A 14,633-nucleotide genomic window follows, 5' to 3' on the forward strand; every position below is an offset into this window, starting at 1 on the left:
TTTTCCGTATTAGTTGCAGAGTCAAATTGTGGTAATAAAATTCATAAATAGATTTATAATTTGTAAACAATCCGAATAGGGTAGGTACCTATTTGATCTAAGGGCGTTCGCCTCTATATTAAATTATGTCTAAAATCTAATATACCAAAATATTAGAAATAATGTAGTATAGATATATTAGACAATACTTTAAAGATAGTTTGTAGGTGTGTACCCATATGACTTTTTGCAGTGGCGGTGTTCAATTTCAATCGAGAAGTCAAGGCTTTCTGTTCTAATGAGGCTTTATAAAACGAACTAGTGAATAGCCAGGGACCTTCATGTCAATGAGTATTCCGCAGTATGACGTAAAACTGTTATTATGATTATAATGGTATTGTGTCATAAATGAACACGGTTTTTTCTAGTCACAATAGACTTTATTTTAATGCTAATACGAGATATTATCTATATGAACATAGTATAATAAAATACTTTATACGAGATATTTTTAGTTAAATAAATAATTTTAGGAATGGTAGTGGTAGTACCATGGTAGTCTAGCACACCTCTTACTACCTATGATCGCGGGTTCGATTTATCGCACGGTACAAACATTTGTTTCCATGAGTATGATTATTTGTATCTTTCTTTGTGTTTTCAATATATGTATGTATGTAACCTATATTATGTATGTATTTACAAAAAAAATATATTGCATAGATACATTTTTTTATATCAGTTGTCTAGTAGCCATAATACAACACACTGCTTGGCTTGGACTAAATGGCGCTGTGTGAATTGTCCTGGGATTTAATTAGATGATCAAACGAACTTGCAAAAGTGAAGTTCGATCTTAATTATCCTGTTTTCGCCTATGAGATTTATTTTTATTAACCATGTAGTACCCTCAGTACGACTAGCCATTCCGCACACAATATTAAGCGTAGTAGGGGTAAAAAGAAAAAAGTGGGGAGAGCTCTCCCCTCCACTCTACTTCGCTACAGTATCGTTGAGCAACCTCATTATTTTTAGAGAAAAAAGATTTGGGTTTATTTACAACATTCACCTGTTTAAGGGATAAAAATATGGGATTGGGTGGGAATTTAAATCTCTTCGGCGAAAACAGGATAATTAAGATCGAACTTCACTTTTGCAAGTTCGTTTGATCATCTAATTATCCTGTTTTCGCCTACGAGATTTATTTTTATTAACCATGTAGATGTTTAGAGAAAAGTCAATGTTGTAAAATGTACACACGCCACCGTATACGCTCAGAAAATGACTTTAATAAAGTTTTTGGTTAATGTTAATGTTGGTTCTTATGTGTTGGTATAAAAGTTACAATTGTTATTCTCTTGTATTACTATATATCTGCAAGACGCTGCTACTGTGTTGTGGAATTTTATTATTATTACTAAATGGTAATAATAATGAATTTCTAACTAATTATTTTATGTTTATTTTTGAAAGGAAAAGAAGTCTGTTTTTGTACGGTTTTGTTGTATACGTTTTGTTATGGAATTTTAAATTTACTGAAATAGTTTTTTTGTTGTATTTTAATATTTTATTATCTGACAATTACATTAAACCAATTTCGTACTATAATAAGTACTGGTTATTAACAAATGTAAAGTACTTCATTTGTGCTACTAAGTACATACATAAAAGATTAAAATTTTATTATATTATTTCTATAATCTACTCATTTATATTACAAAGTTATATGTTATTGTTATGTATAGAGACTACACAACTACCCAACGATGTAAGCTTTGCCTATATTTTATACACCACTAGCACTACACACAAAAATAATGATGACTTTTCAAATTATTTGACATTTTTCCACAAAATCTATATTTTTACACCAATTTATTCAGAGGACTGGCGTCACATAACAGTGCTTAGTAGATTCTTGCTGCATAGTAAACAGATTCTTATTACATATTCTTACATTTTGCAGTTCATTAAATATAAAAAAATGTCTGTTGGGTTGTTAAACCCCGGATCTCTCGGTACGCGACATGATGAATTTATTGTTGCTATGTTGAGACATGACACGGATATCGTTGCTATCAATGAAACTTGGCTTAGAGAGGGCGAGGAGGCGCGTGCACCCACAGTACCTGGATACCGATTACGTCATATCCCGCGACCCTCTAGCGTGCGTGCGCGAGGCGGAGGAGTTGGGTTTTATATTAAACGAGGAGTTAACGCGCGGACTATTACTCACCCATGCGCACCTTCTGTCGAGCAAATGTGGCTGAGTCTTAATCTCAATGGTACCAAGTTAGCTATTGGAACGGCATACCGCCCGCCGTGGCTTAATGTAGATACATTTATAGATGCCCTTAGTGAATCTATCTCAGCTCTGGGTAATTTTGATGATATTGTTTTGTTGGGAGACTTCAATATAAATCTTTTAAACAGTTCTGATATTAACACAAGGACACACACATTAATCACACACAATTTGTTAAAGAGCCTACTCACTTCACTGATCACAGTGAAACATTAATATATTCTCAAATATGAATAGTTTCCAATGTTGATGTAAATTATATTCCGGAACTTAGTAGTCACGCATTAGTCACCTGTGTTCTTAATGTTAGAAAACTGAAACCACGTCCCAGGACGTTTACTTGTAGATCCTTAAAGAACATAGATCTTGACTGGTTTAATGAAGATGTTAATTCTATTCCGTGGGAAGATTTTAAATGTGAAAATGTTAATTGTATGTTGGATGCATTTAATAGAAATATATTGGGTCTTTTTGATAAACATGCTCCGATAAAACGTATACAAATGAAACAACGTTCATATCCTTGGATAACCTACACTATTAAAGAAATGATTAATTTGCGAGATAAGGCGCATACTAAGAGTAAAGTTACTAATTTAGAAACGCACAAAAAATACTACAAAGAATTAAAAGACATTGTTAGTACAGCTATTCTTAGGGAAAAAGCCGCATATTTTAATGATAATATCAATAAAAACTTAAATAATGCACGTAACTTATGGAAAAATATCAAAAATAATGTAGTTAATTTTCACAAAAAAGATTTTGAACTTCCCGCATATTTGAATAAACCTGATATTAAACCAACATTTTCTTAATCTTCCTGGAAAAGATGATGCTGACAGTAATTTAATTGATTATTTTAAAAATAATACTTTTGGTTCTGCTGTATTCACCTTAAAACCAGTAACTGAAACCGCAGTTTACAATATAATTAAATCTTTTTCATCGAATGCGCAAGGCGCTGACTGTATAACTTTGGATATGATTATGGTTACATTACCCCGTACATTAAATATAATTACTGCCATAGTAAATAAAAGTATTGAAAGCGGTGTGTTTCCTGATTTATGGAAATTAGCCAAAGTTAGACCTATTCCAAAGACGCAACATCCAAAGGATTTAAAGATTTATATTAATGTTCTACCTTTTATGTCTAAGGTTGTTGAAAAGGCTATTTGTATACAAATGACAAGATACCTCGAATCAAACAGTATCTTACCTAACAAACAATCCGGTTTCAGAAAGTCTCGTAGTACTACCACTGCTTTATTGGATGTGGTGGATGATATTTTGACTGCGCGGGATAGTGGTAATGGTACAATATTAACACTGCTAGATTTCTCACGTGCATTTGAGACTATTAATACCTCACTCCTATTATCAAAGCTAGCCTTTTATGGATTTGATAATAATGCTTTGCGTTGGTTTGCCAATCTTTGGCCGCACACAGTATGTTGAAACTAATGATGACAGTGGCAATGTGTCAACCTCTGCTACATTATCTGTGAACAGAGGAGTCCCACAGGGATCTATACTAGGGCCTATCCTTTTTATTTTGTATACGACTGATATTACTTACACTATTCAAAATTGTAATTATCATTTATATGCTGACGACCTTCAATTATACATATCTGTAAAACCGGATACAACTGAGTCGGTAGTAAATAGAATAAATGAAGATCTGAATCGCTTAGCCTCTTGGTGTGAACAAAATTGTTTAGTTGTTAATCCCAGTAAGTCGAAGTTCATATTATTGGGTTCCAAACGTCAAGTAACTGATATTAATGCACGTAAACCACAAATCATTTTGTCTGGAAATCATATAGAACAAGTGACATATGCACGAAATTTAGGTCTTGTTATGGACGAGAGATTACAATTCGAAAAACATATTTTGGATATCATGCGTAATTGTTTTTACAGACTAAAAGTACTGTACAGGCTGCGTGAATTCTTATCTGTTGATATTCGAATCAAACTGTGCGAAGCGTTAGTGTTGTCTAAGTTTAATTACGCTGATAATGTGTTTGGGGAGTGCCTTTTAGCTCGAACTAAGAAAATGATACAACGTATCCAAAACGTATCCAAAACGCATGTGCTCGATTTTGTTTTCCTATTGCTCGTCGTGCTCATATCACTCCCTTTTTGGAACAGAATAACTTGTTAAATATGTCAGCACGTCGAAATTTACATTTTGCTTCATTGCTTTTTGGCGTAATACACAGTAAAAAGCCCTCATATCTGTATGATAAATTAAATTTTTCAAAGCGTAACATAAGAATAAATTCTCTTTTACTTTGTCCGCGATACAGAACAGCTGCTTTTCGTGGTAGCTTCCAGTACGCTGCTACGAAATGCTGGAACAATCTTCCACCGCCAGTTAGGAACGCCAAATCATTATTCACCTTTAAAAAACTATACAAGAATTATCTATGTACTATATAACCTATAAATATTACGGCAAAGTAGTTGTATATATATATGTTCATATTTATTAATGTTATTTTATTCTATTTTATTCTTTCTAGTATATGTAATTGGTTTGTAGTAATTTTTTATTAGTTGTAATTTTGTTTTAATTATTATCATGAATATTATAAATAGTGCCCTCTCTCTCCCCCCATTTTATATATGTATTTTTGGTGCCACTGAAAACCAGCTGTATGTCCACCTAGGACATACATTAAATGAGTGGAGCCATTTCAGTGCATTTTTGGATGTAAAAAATGATTATTTTATGTTTATTTTTAATTATGGTAAATTAAGTTTAATTATATGTACATTTTATTTGCTCATTTTTTTTTTTTCTCGTTTGTTGTTTATATTGTATTTTTGTTACATTGCACTGAATAAAATATTTTTCTTTCTTTCTTTCTTCTTTCTTTAAAATAAAACTATAAGGCAAGTATACTGAATATTATTGATAGATTTCTATTATATAATATATTTCTTTATTATTGTAACAAAAAATGTACTTAGATATAAATGTAACAATCACATCTTACTTATAAATTAATGATCTTAAAATTAACAATGAACTATTTATATATTACTAAAAAGATTAGTATTCCTATTGATAATCGGTCTATTATAGAAATTGGCAAAAGTGGTAGAGTTTCCAGTCCAACCGGCACAACGGTGGATTGTATCAACGCTGACGCCAGCGCGTAGTGCAGCCGAGGTCGCCGCGTGACGGGTGCTATGTGCTCGAAATACATTGGTGAGGTCTGAGGTCGAGACTCTGGCATGCGGTGGGCGCCGTAGCAACGGTGCATATGGCTGCCGTCGAACTGGTGCTGGCACTGGCGCCGGCTGTTGCGGGAACGGTGCAGTTCGCCGGCGATACGGCCTTTGTTGATGGTGACCTCCGCCACGGTTGACATAAGACTTGAGTGGACGGCCGCGAGACGGAGGTCCCCTGGAGTTTAAATTATTTGTAGGTGCCTGAATAAACAGACTAGTTTTTTTGATACCTCTACTATTTTTTACAACCGCTCCTATATTGTTCCAGAATAAAAATTCATCTCGTTTACGGTCTTGAAATGAGTTTACAAGATCTTTATCCACTAAAGGTAGGACTAGAGATCGTCGGGTGTCAGTTTCGAGATAGTGGGAATCTGCTAATATTTTACTGGTGTCGGATAAAGTACTCAAAGTCTCGACTATTTTGGGGTCCTTACATAATAAAAGTGACATTGCCTTAGTAATTCCACTTATCACAGCTCCTAATTGGGTTTGCTTAGTGTAAATACGTTTGTCCCTATTGCGGTTCTGGTCACTTAGCATGGTGCTTATTTACATTTAAAGTTGGGGGTTTAGCAAGCGGGACGTTTTTAGGGAAAGGAAATTTCTTTAATAGTGTCTCCTTGTCTTACTTTTTTAATCCATTTATTAATAAAGGATTGAGTCGCATAGCAATGTGGTCGACTATGGGTTCGCCCCAATCAGCCTCCTTCTCTTCAAAACTTCCCAGAGCTTCAATGAGATCAGGATCGATGTTTAGGGTTGTGGCAGCACCAGTATCTGCTGCCTCTGCGACGCTGGGTGTTACAGTCTGAACTATCGCTTCGGGGGACGCGGTGGCTATACAATCCGCGGCTGGAGCCCTCTCGGCGAGGGTAACCTCGTTTACGTCTTGCGTACCAAGATTGAAGGTATCCGAGGTTTCTTCGTAAGACGGATACCACTCGTCTTCCGGTTCCGTATCTCGTTTTTCTGATAACGAGAGAATGTATTATTAGTAAATGTATGATAAATATATATATAACTTGTGGGTAAGTAAATATAAAATTATAATTTAGAAAAGAAAAAGCTTTCTGTTAATATCTCACATTAACATTAAGGAGAAAAAACAAAAGGCACTATTGGTTAACCTCACTTGTTAACTCTGAGTAATGAATGCTTACAGGTTAACCTCACGTGTTAACTCGGAGCAAAATGGCTACAGGTTAACCTCACGTGTTAACTCGGAGCAAAATTGGCTACAGGTTAACCTCACGTGTTAACTCGGAGCAAAAAAGGCTACAGGTTAACCTCACGTGTTAACTCGGAGCAAAAAAAAAAAATTTTATAGTGATTCTTAACACCCATTGGACTAAAGTAAAATCACTAACCTTCCATAACTTCTTCGTCATTTCTATAAACAGCAGACGTTCCCTGAAGTTTGGCTTCGTATTTCTTCAATTTTCGACGCCAATGTTCTTCTTTTTCTTCGTGGGATCGCTTAGGCATTTTGCTCTTTTTTTTTTTTTAGACTCTAAATATATTCGTGATTGCGTGCGGTCTTGGCGATTGCGCACAAAGGAATGAGGTTGCTCAACGATACTGTAGCGAAGTAGAGTGGAGGGGAGAGCTCTCCCCACTTTTTTCTTTTACCCCTACTACGCTTAATATATATGGCTAGTCGTACTGAGGGTACTACATGGTTAATAAAAATAAATCTCGTAGGCGAAAACAGGATAATTATTGTTATATTTTCAATATGCCACCCACTATTTCATTAATAAAATAAATAATATCATAAATAATGTGCGTAATGTTTTTTATTTATTGTTATATTGCGATTAGTAGTAGTTAGTTGTAGTTTAAAACTTAACTTAATATGCTATCGTCGTCGTCGATCTCACATTGTATTTTACTGATAAAGACTATAACAGAATAGCAGAGAGGGTGGACTCACTGCCCTCACTGAGTTATAGACCGTTTTGTCTCATTCATTAGTTTTAAATTATATTATTCTATGGGCAATAGTTGTATTGTGTAAAAAGTTTTTGTTTGAGACAAATAAAGATTATTATTATTATTATTATTATCATTAAAAATAAATGGCTTCTACAAATATAGGATACGCGTAACTACCTCTATTTCTAGATCGGGTAATAAGATTAAAAAATAAGCGTTGTAAAACGTACAAAGTACTTTAAAATCAGTTTACCTGAAATTTATGTGGTGTACTCTTAATAAGTAGGTAGGTGCTTACGTTGTATTTTTATTTACGGATGGCCTGTCAAAGTCTACGGTTATACGAGCTCCATGCAAAACAGAAAGCCTTTCAAATTTTTCCAATGCTTTAAAATGTACGTAAAATACAGAAATCCTCATATACCTACTTGTTATTAAAAGTTGTGGCACACTTAAATATTATATTCGATTAAATTTTTTTTATAATTCTGTTTAAGAAAAATTATATCTGGTTTAATACTTGATAGCCGAGTTGAAGAACTGTACGGGACTGTTGCCCCTAGAATAAATAGTTTTATTGTTTATTGGTCGTATCAATCATAAAGCCTTTCCAGTGAGATTAGCTAATTATAATAGGAGTTCTAAATCAAACCAAATATTTTGATTCCGTACCGACAGTATAAAGGTATTTATCATATTTATAAAAGTATTTATTATAGTATAGTCTTTTGATAATAATAAATGTAAACACTAAAACATACACACACACATACACAGGCTTTCAAAATCCCTTTTTTTAAAACGTATATATTGGAAAAGACATAATGCGTAGTTAGTTTACAGATTATTTTTTTATTACAAATATAAACACAATATAGAGTAGACACAAGCTTTTTTTTCTTCCCTTTTTTTATGTATATGGAAGCAGTCGTAGACAGTAGCATACTTTCCATATTGGGTTTAAAGGTACAAAATCTCTATCTGATACAATTAAATTTTAATACCAATAAAGTTTCTCCCAGAAATAATCGTTTCACTTGGACGGTGTTTAGGCAATGTTCTGAGTATTAATTAGTTTGATCCCTCCGCGATGACGCAATCAACTTTAGCATAAAGTTAAAGTAAACCATTCCTTTGATTAATATATTTTTTATAAACTCCAATGACAATGAAACTTTATTAATTACTCTTTATTATTAGTACCAGAATGAAACATTGTTATAATTTACAAGCTTTTCGATTATAAATTTTATCGTCTCATGTTTTAAATGTAACTTTTTTACAGTATATGTCTACAGTAACAGTCTTAGTCATAAGAATCGAATATTTAAAATATTTGTTGTATGATTCATCGATGCACAAACGCTGCATACCTCCACCTCTCTCGGACCTTATTTCATATTCTTTTATTCATTAACACTAACTGACTTTCTGTGTATCCATTTATTGAGTAACATTCCTTTTAATACTTTAATATTGTGCAACCATATTTTATTTTTGCTTTTTATCTATGTGAATGCAATAGCTATTTAATGAGTCATAGAAACATTTAAATTAGAATTATAATAGCAGATCCTAATTATTAATACTTAGGTACCTTTATTTGTTTATATATCTACTCCCATTTTTCGTTTTATCATTAAGCAATAGAATTGGTTTTAATAATTTTCTCGTATTTGTAATGGTTGAAATATAATGCTAACAGTACAATAAAGAGTAATAATAGGCTAGTACTTGTAGTAATATTTTTCGTGCAATGCATTCACCTTAGCAATCTAATCTTGACACTGTACTCGCCTGCCTTGTAGCGATATTACTGATTCAATGAAACGTAATAGCTAATTAAAAAATTTAGGCGCGTCTATCCATTGACATTTAAAATACATGATATCATACAGAGTCATATGTAATGGGTATCGTATCTCCATTATGGATATTTATTTATTGTTCAACACAGATTCAGATTAATCTATTGATACATATAAAAAAATGTAACAGATCGCTGTGGTACACGAAAGTTATATAGAGATAAAATACAATTTTATCTTTTATTTCAATAGCTTTACAAACAAGAAGACATAAAAGTTAAACAGGTACAAAGTAGCAGAATGCAGATGTATATTACACATTTGTATATATAGTATATAATATATTTTTGTACATATGTTTTTCGATCGCAATATTTTAAGGAAGGTATTACTTATGAATGTGGATATAAGAGGCAGAGGAAGGCCGAAAAACAGATGGATGGACTGTGTGAAAGATGATATGGTAAGAAGGAGGTAAATAACGAGATGACTACGAACTGGTATGAATGGAAGAGAAAAACATATCACGCCAACCCCAAGTAAATGGGATATGTAGAAGTAGATGATGATGTTGATGATGATACGTGATGATTTTTTTCATTTCTTTCGATCAGTTTCATTAAAACGAACGTCTCATATATTATATTATCAGACACAAATATAAATTCGAATCTGTAGGCATACACAAATAAAACAATCGTACTAAGTATTAACTATATATAAATTCGGAATTCAAATACATAACAACTATATAACTTAAGGGTCTGAAAATATATCCGACAAGATATTATACGTCCAATATCTACACAGTTTGTAGAAAGTGTTCGTAGCGTCCCGTGGGAAGTGTTCAGGTGGATAGCGTTCCCCTGAACACAACTGCTGAGCTTATGGATACCCTCAGAACAATAGTTGGGGTTTCAGCGTCATCGTATTACTATTATATATTTACATATAAATGGATTCTTGCTTTAAATCGGCTTACCAATGTAACAAAACATATACTAAAATAAATTAAGAACAATGCGGCAGGTACCCTGAAATGATTAGCTATTTTGACATTGTTTTTTAGATTTGTATTTTACATATTAGTTGGGAATAGCAAATAAACTGATAGCTTATATACATCACATGGATAGCAACATATAATATTATATCTTAATAGTAAACTCTTATTAATTAATAAGTAATAGGTAGATATAAACTTCAAACATGAATCATCATCAATCAATCAAAAACAGACAAATTGACCTGTGTCGAAAAATGAAGAATAATATAATAATAAATTGCTACTGGACCCTTGTTTTTGTTTACGTTTAGAGTTCCGTTACATTGCATTTAGATCTCTGTCTTATTTATTTTTTAAACTATAGAAATAGATGATACAATTTATTCTTATGTATACTATTTTTATTTTGAAATATTTACTCTATTTTGTTTAGGTACAGCTAAAATATAATGCAAGACGGTGGCGTTGGCTGTAGAATTCGGCATACTGTGGTCATGAGATCATCAACTAATTCGAATTGACCAGTTGTAGAATAGTCCATTAGTATGTAAGGTACGTAGCGCAGCCTTAGTGAATGAGTTTCATCCCCATAGCTTTTCAGTAGACGAGACGAGCGTTCGCTATCCATGCACCTCCATATGCCATTAACTGACAAATTTAAATTTTTCCCACACTGTAAGCGAAAATACAATATTCTTGTAGATGTGATGTACAATACATATTCTTGTAGATGGGCTGTGCGTTGATAGATAACTATGTCAGTCATCTTTGAGTTATATATATAGATAGTCGCTCTATAATGTATTATGTAAAAATTTTGTTGTAGTTAAAAAATAAAGACAGATGATATGTAACAGTAATAGGCAAAAGCTTGAGCTAGGTCAGTCGGGTACTATAGGGTACTAGAGACTTTGTAGCGTATCCGAAATTTCAACTCATTATATAGATACATATTTATTATCAATCTGGAATGGCAATTAAGCTGGCGGTTCAATTATTATAGTATGGCAAATGACAATCGTTGTCTATACACAAATATTGCCATTGATATTACGACAACATGTGACGGGAGTAGTGCCCCCATGAGTTACATGTTCCGGAAGACTAAGATAATATAAAGCTACCGTAACTTGTAATTTCTCTGCCATTTCTTACAGTCCAACCGAAACAAACCTTACAAAAAAACTGTTTTGCAGCTGAAGTCTGTCTTTTGTATATGCTAGCTATAGCAAATATGTATTATGGACAAATTCTATTCAAATTTGATATTATTTAAACAGTCGATAGGGTTTATTGTTCTATTCTTCTTGCAAAATTCTTGTGATAATTTACTGAAGGAATAAAAACCTTAACCTTAATGAATCTATATATTTCTATATATGTAAAAAAAAAATATATTCTAATTCTGAGGAACTGTGTAATTCAGTACCAAATATGATACAGAATAATAGTTCATAGCAATAATTGTGATAGTATACATGTACACATATGAAAATTTGTTTTTAAAGTAAGGTCCAACTATAATATAAACGATGCTTACCTTGATTAATACAAAAGCGGTATCAGTTTCATATGTATGTCTAGAAAACTGCATAAGACAGCTATTGAACACAACTGCCTTAGTGTTGTTTTGCAGTGCGTCTACTGCACATGCGTGTAACTTATTACCATTACACTCCTTTGGTCCATGTTGACATTTGAACAAGTATCTCCCGAGTACTTCACGAGTCTGTGACAGAAAATGATTAGATATCTTCATATATTTATTTAATTTCAATGCACAAAAGTAATGTGTACATATGGCAGACTTAACACCTTGCGGCGTGATCTACCAGTCAGCCATGAGTGGTGCAGACAAAGATTGTAATGTGTCTACGATATCCAGATTACCAGTAAATTATGTAATTAATAATTTGAAATGTCAAAACAATGACGACTGAGAGTCGGCAGGCATCATTTGCCTCCTGCGACATTTTTATTCCCATTTTTCTCAATAGTAAATATGCAATGCAAAATAATGATTCACCAGGTAAAAATGATAGTTACATGTCTCTCTGCATAATTGTATTATTATTATTAAACTTAAAAACGTTATCTAACCGTGGCATGTCCATATGGAATCAAATGCACATCCAAGTATGAGCCTAATTTCTTTACGACTGGCTGGAGTTGCGCCGTAAAGAAAGTCACGCTGGCCGGACAATGAGTCTCATAGTATACTTTGATAGTAATCTTCTCTATACTGACAGTGGAATTATCCTGAAAAAAAAACAGTTATATGGTTAACGCTGTCATGGATTACTGGCAGTGAACTTAAAAAAAAGTATCCGTATATACAGATTGTGGTTCAAATACTGACCCATATAAGTAAGTGTAAAGAATGTATTTGATCAGGCTTGCTACTTGTATCACTAAAACACAATTTACCAGAACAACAAACCAAAAACAAAATTGTCACTAACAACTAACAAGATACTTTTTATGAATTTGTGTAATATTTTTTTACGCACGGTAGTTTTACAAGCAATTGTTTGCTTAGATTCATTTTGAATATTTTGTGGCATATGGAAACCCGGTTCAATTAAAACAAAACATTTTTTTGTGAAACTGTACAACACAATTTTGGTTCCATTTTCATAAAAGTGATAATACAAACATAAAGAGGAATAGTGAGTGGTTTAATTCTGGTTCATTGTACATGAAATAATAACTTGTGAAAATATTGTAGAATTGTTTTATATTATACTGAAATATACTACTACTAAACTGAAATATACCATATGTTTAATAAGAAATGTATCTATCAACTCAGGGCATTGTAAGCGCTCTTAGATCTGTTAGTAACAATGTAATTCTACGTGCTACTACTACCAACACTATCAATATGCTATTGTTCTCATTTTCAATTTCCAAATTAACTGTTTGAAAAAATATAAACATCTAAACTATTTTGAAAACATATTAATTCAAGCATAATTATTATATCATGTTTATTAAAAAAAAATACGATTAATATAGTAACTTCATTACAAATTTTGCCATTTTTAGATGTTTTTATAATTTACCATATTTTTTATTATTGTTAAAATATAAAATAAATATATTTATTACTGAGAAAACAATTTACAGTATAAAAAAAAATATTATAGTTATCTTTTAACTGACCTGTTTTCCAGTCTCTTGTGTGTTAATATCATGCCTACTACCTGAATAGAGACTTTTATGAGACAAAAAAATAATAATTTTAAAAACAGCAAATTGTAATAATTCATTGAAATATACCATATGTTTAATAAAAATGTATCTATCAACTCAGGGCATTGTAAGCGCTCTTAGATCTGTTAAAAAAGTTCATATATTTCATTTAATTTAAATAATAAGGTTTACGGTGGTTTAAGTTTCGTAGTATTTACCATTTCAGAATTTATTAGTTATCTTTTAACTGACCTGTTTTCCAGTCTCTTGTGTGTTAATATCATGCCTACTACCTGAATAGAGACAAAAAAAGTTCATATATTGTAGGCATTCATTTAATTTAAATAATAAGGTTTACGGTGGTTTAAGTTTAAGGTAGTATTTACCATTTCAGAATTTATTACTTATTTTTAGTGTATTAAGATGTGGTAGAAGCTTTCAATAATATAGGTACACTAATCACGGCGTAGTACTTGATTGAATAAAAATTATGACTGTATTTACCATTTGACGTATCTGCATGATATTCTTTTATGAGACAAAAAAATAATAATTTTAAAAACAGCAAATTGTAATAATTCATTGTTGCACACTCAATATCTAACTGAAGCTAAAACTTTTGCAGATCATAATGTAGACTTGGTAACAAATTACTGTTCCCATAACCTTTGACCATTTGATAATAAAAATCATAAGATTTATACTAATATTATGAAAAGGAAAAATTTGTATTTCTGTATGTGCGTAACAAATTAATTAAAAAACTACCGGAGCATAGGTTAAATTTGTTATTAGAAATCCTAACTACTACTATAAATTTAATAATATGTAATGCAAAAAAAAAAAGTCGCAAAATGTCTTTCATCAAAAAAATAATATGTAGAGGTGTGAAATAGGTTATGAAAAAGGAAGTAGACGAGCGACGTCGCGGGTGATATCTAGTTTACTTTGTTATATTTTATTACATGCCTGTCTACATTATGATTATTAATAACTCATTATAAAAAATAATATAATAAAATAAATAGGTTTATTAACCTCGTTATCATATGTATTTATCTTAATGTACCTATTGATTTATTGTAATAATAGGACTTTTCTTCATTCAACATTCCAACAATTATACCTATAGACAAATTAAATAAAATAACAA

At 32.0% G+C, this 14,633-nt stretch overlaps 1 protein-coding gene across 1 annotated transcript; it reads right to left on the minus strand.

Moving 5' to 3' along the window:
- Positions 1-10,708: 10,708 nt before the first annotated feature.
- LOC131854468 (GILT-like protein 1) lies at positions 10,709-14,115 on the minus strand. The gene is made up of 5 exons (XM_059205625.1): positions 13,985-14,115; positions 13,733-13,773; positions 12,386-12,544; positions 11,826-12,014; positions 10,709-10,958 (listed from the first exon to the last, which is right to left on the minus strand). The coding sequence occupies exons 1-5, from the start codon at positions 14,061-14,063 to the stop codon at positions 10,725-10,727; spliced, it is 702 nt and encodes a 233-aa protein (XP_059061608.1). The 5' UTR covers positions 14,064-14,115; the 3' UTR covers positions 10,709-10,724.
- Between the last annotated feature and the right edge of the window lie 518 nt (positions 14,116-14,633).

This window comes from Achroia grisella, unplaced genomic scaffold (genome assembly GCF_030625045.1).
Source record: "Achroia grisella isolate CSIRO2021 unplaced genomic scaffold, CSIRO_AGI_Agris_v1 utg1023, whole genome shotgun sequence".
Classification (NCBI taxonomy): Eukaryota; Metazoa; Arthropoda; class Insecta; order Lepidoptera; family Pyralidae; genus Achroia; species Achroia grisella.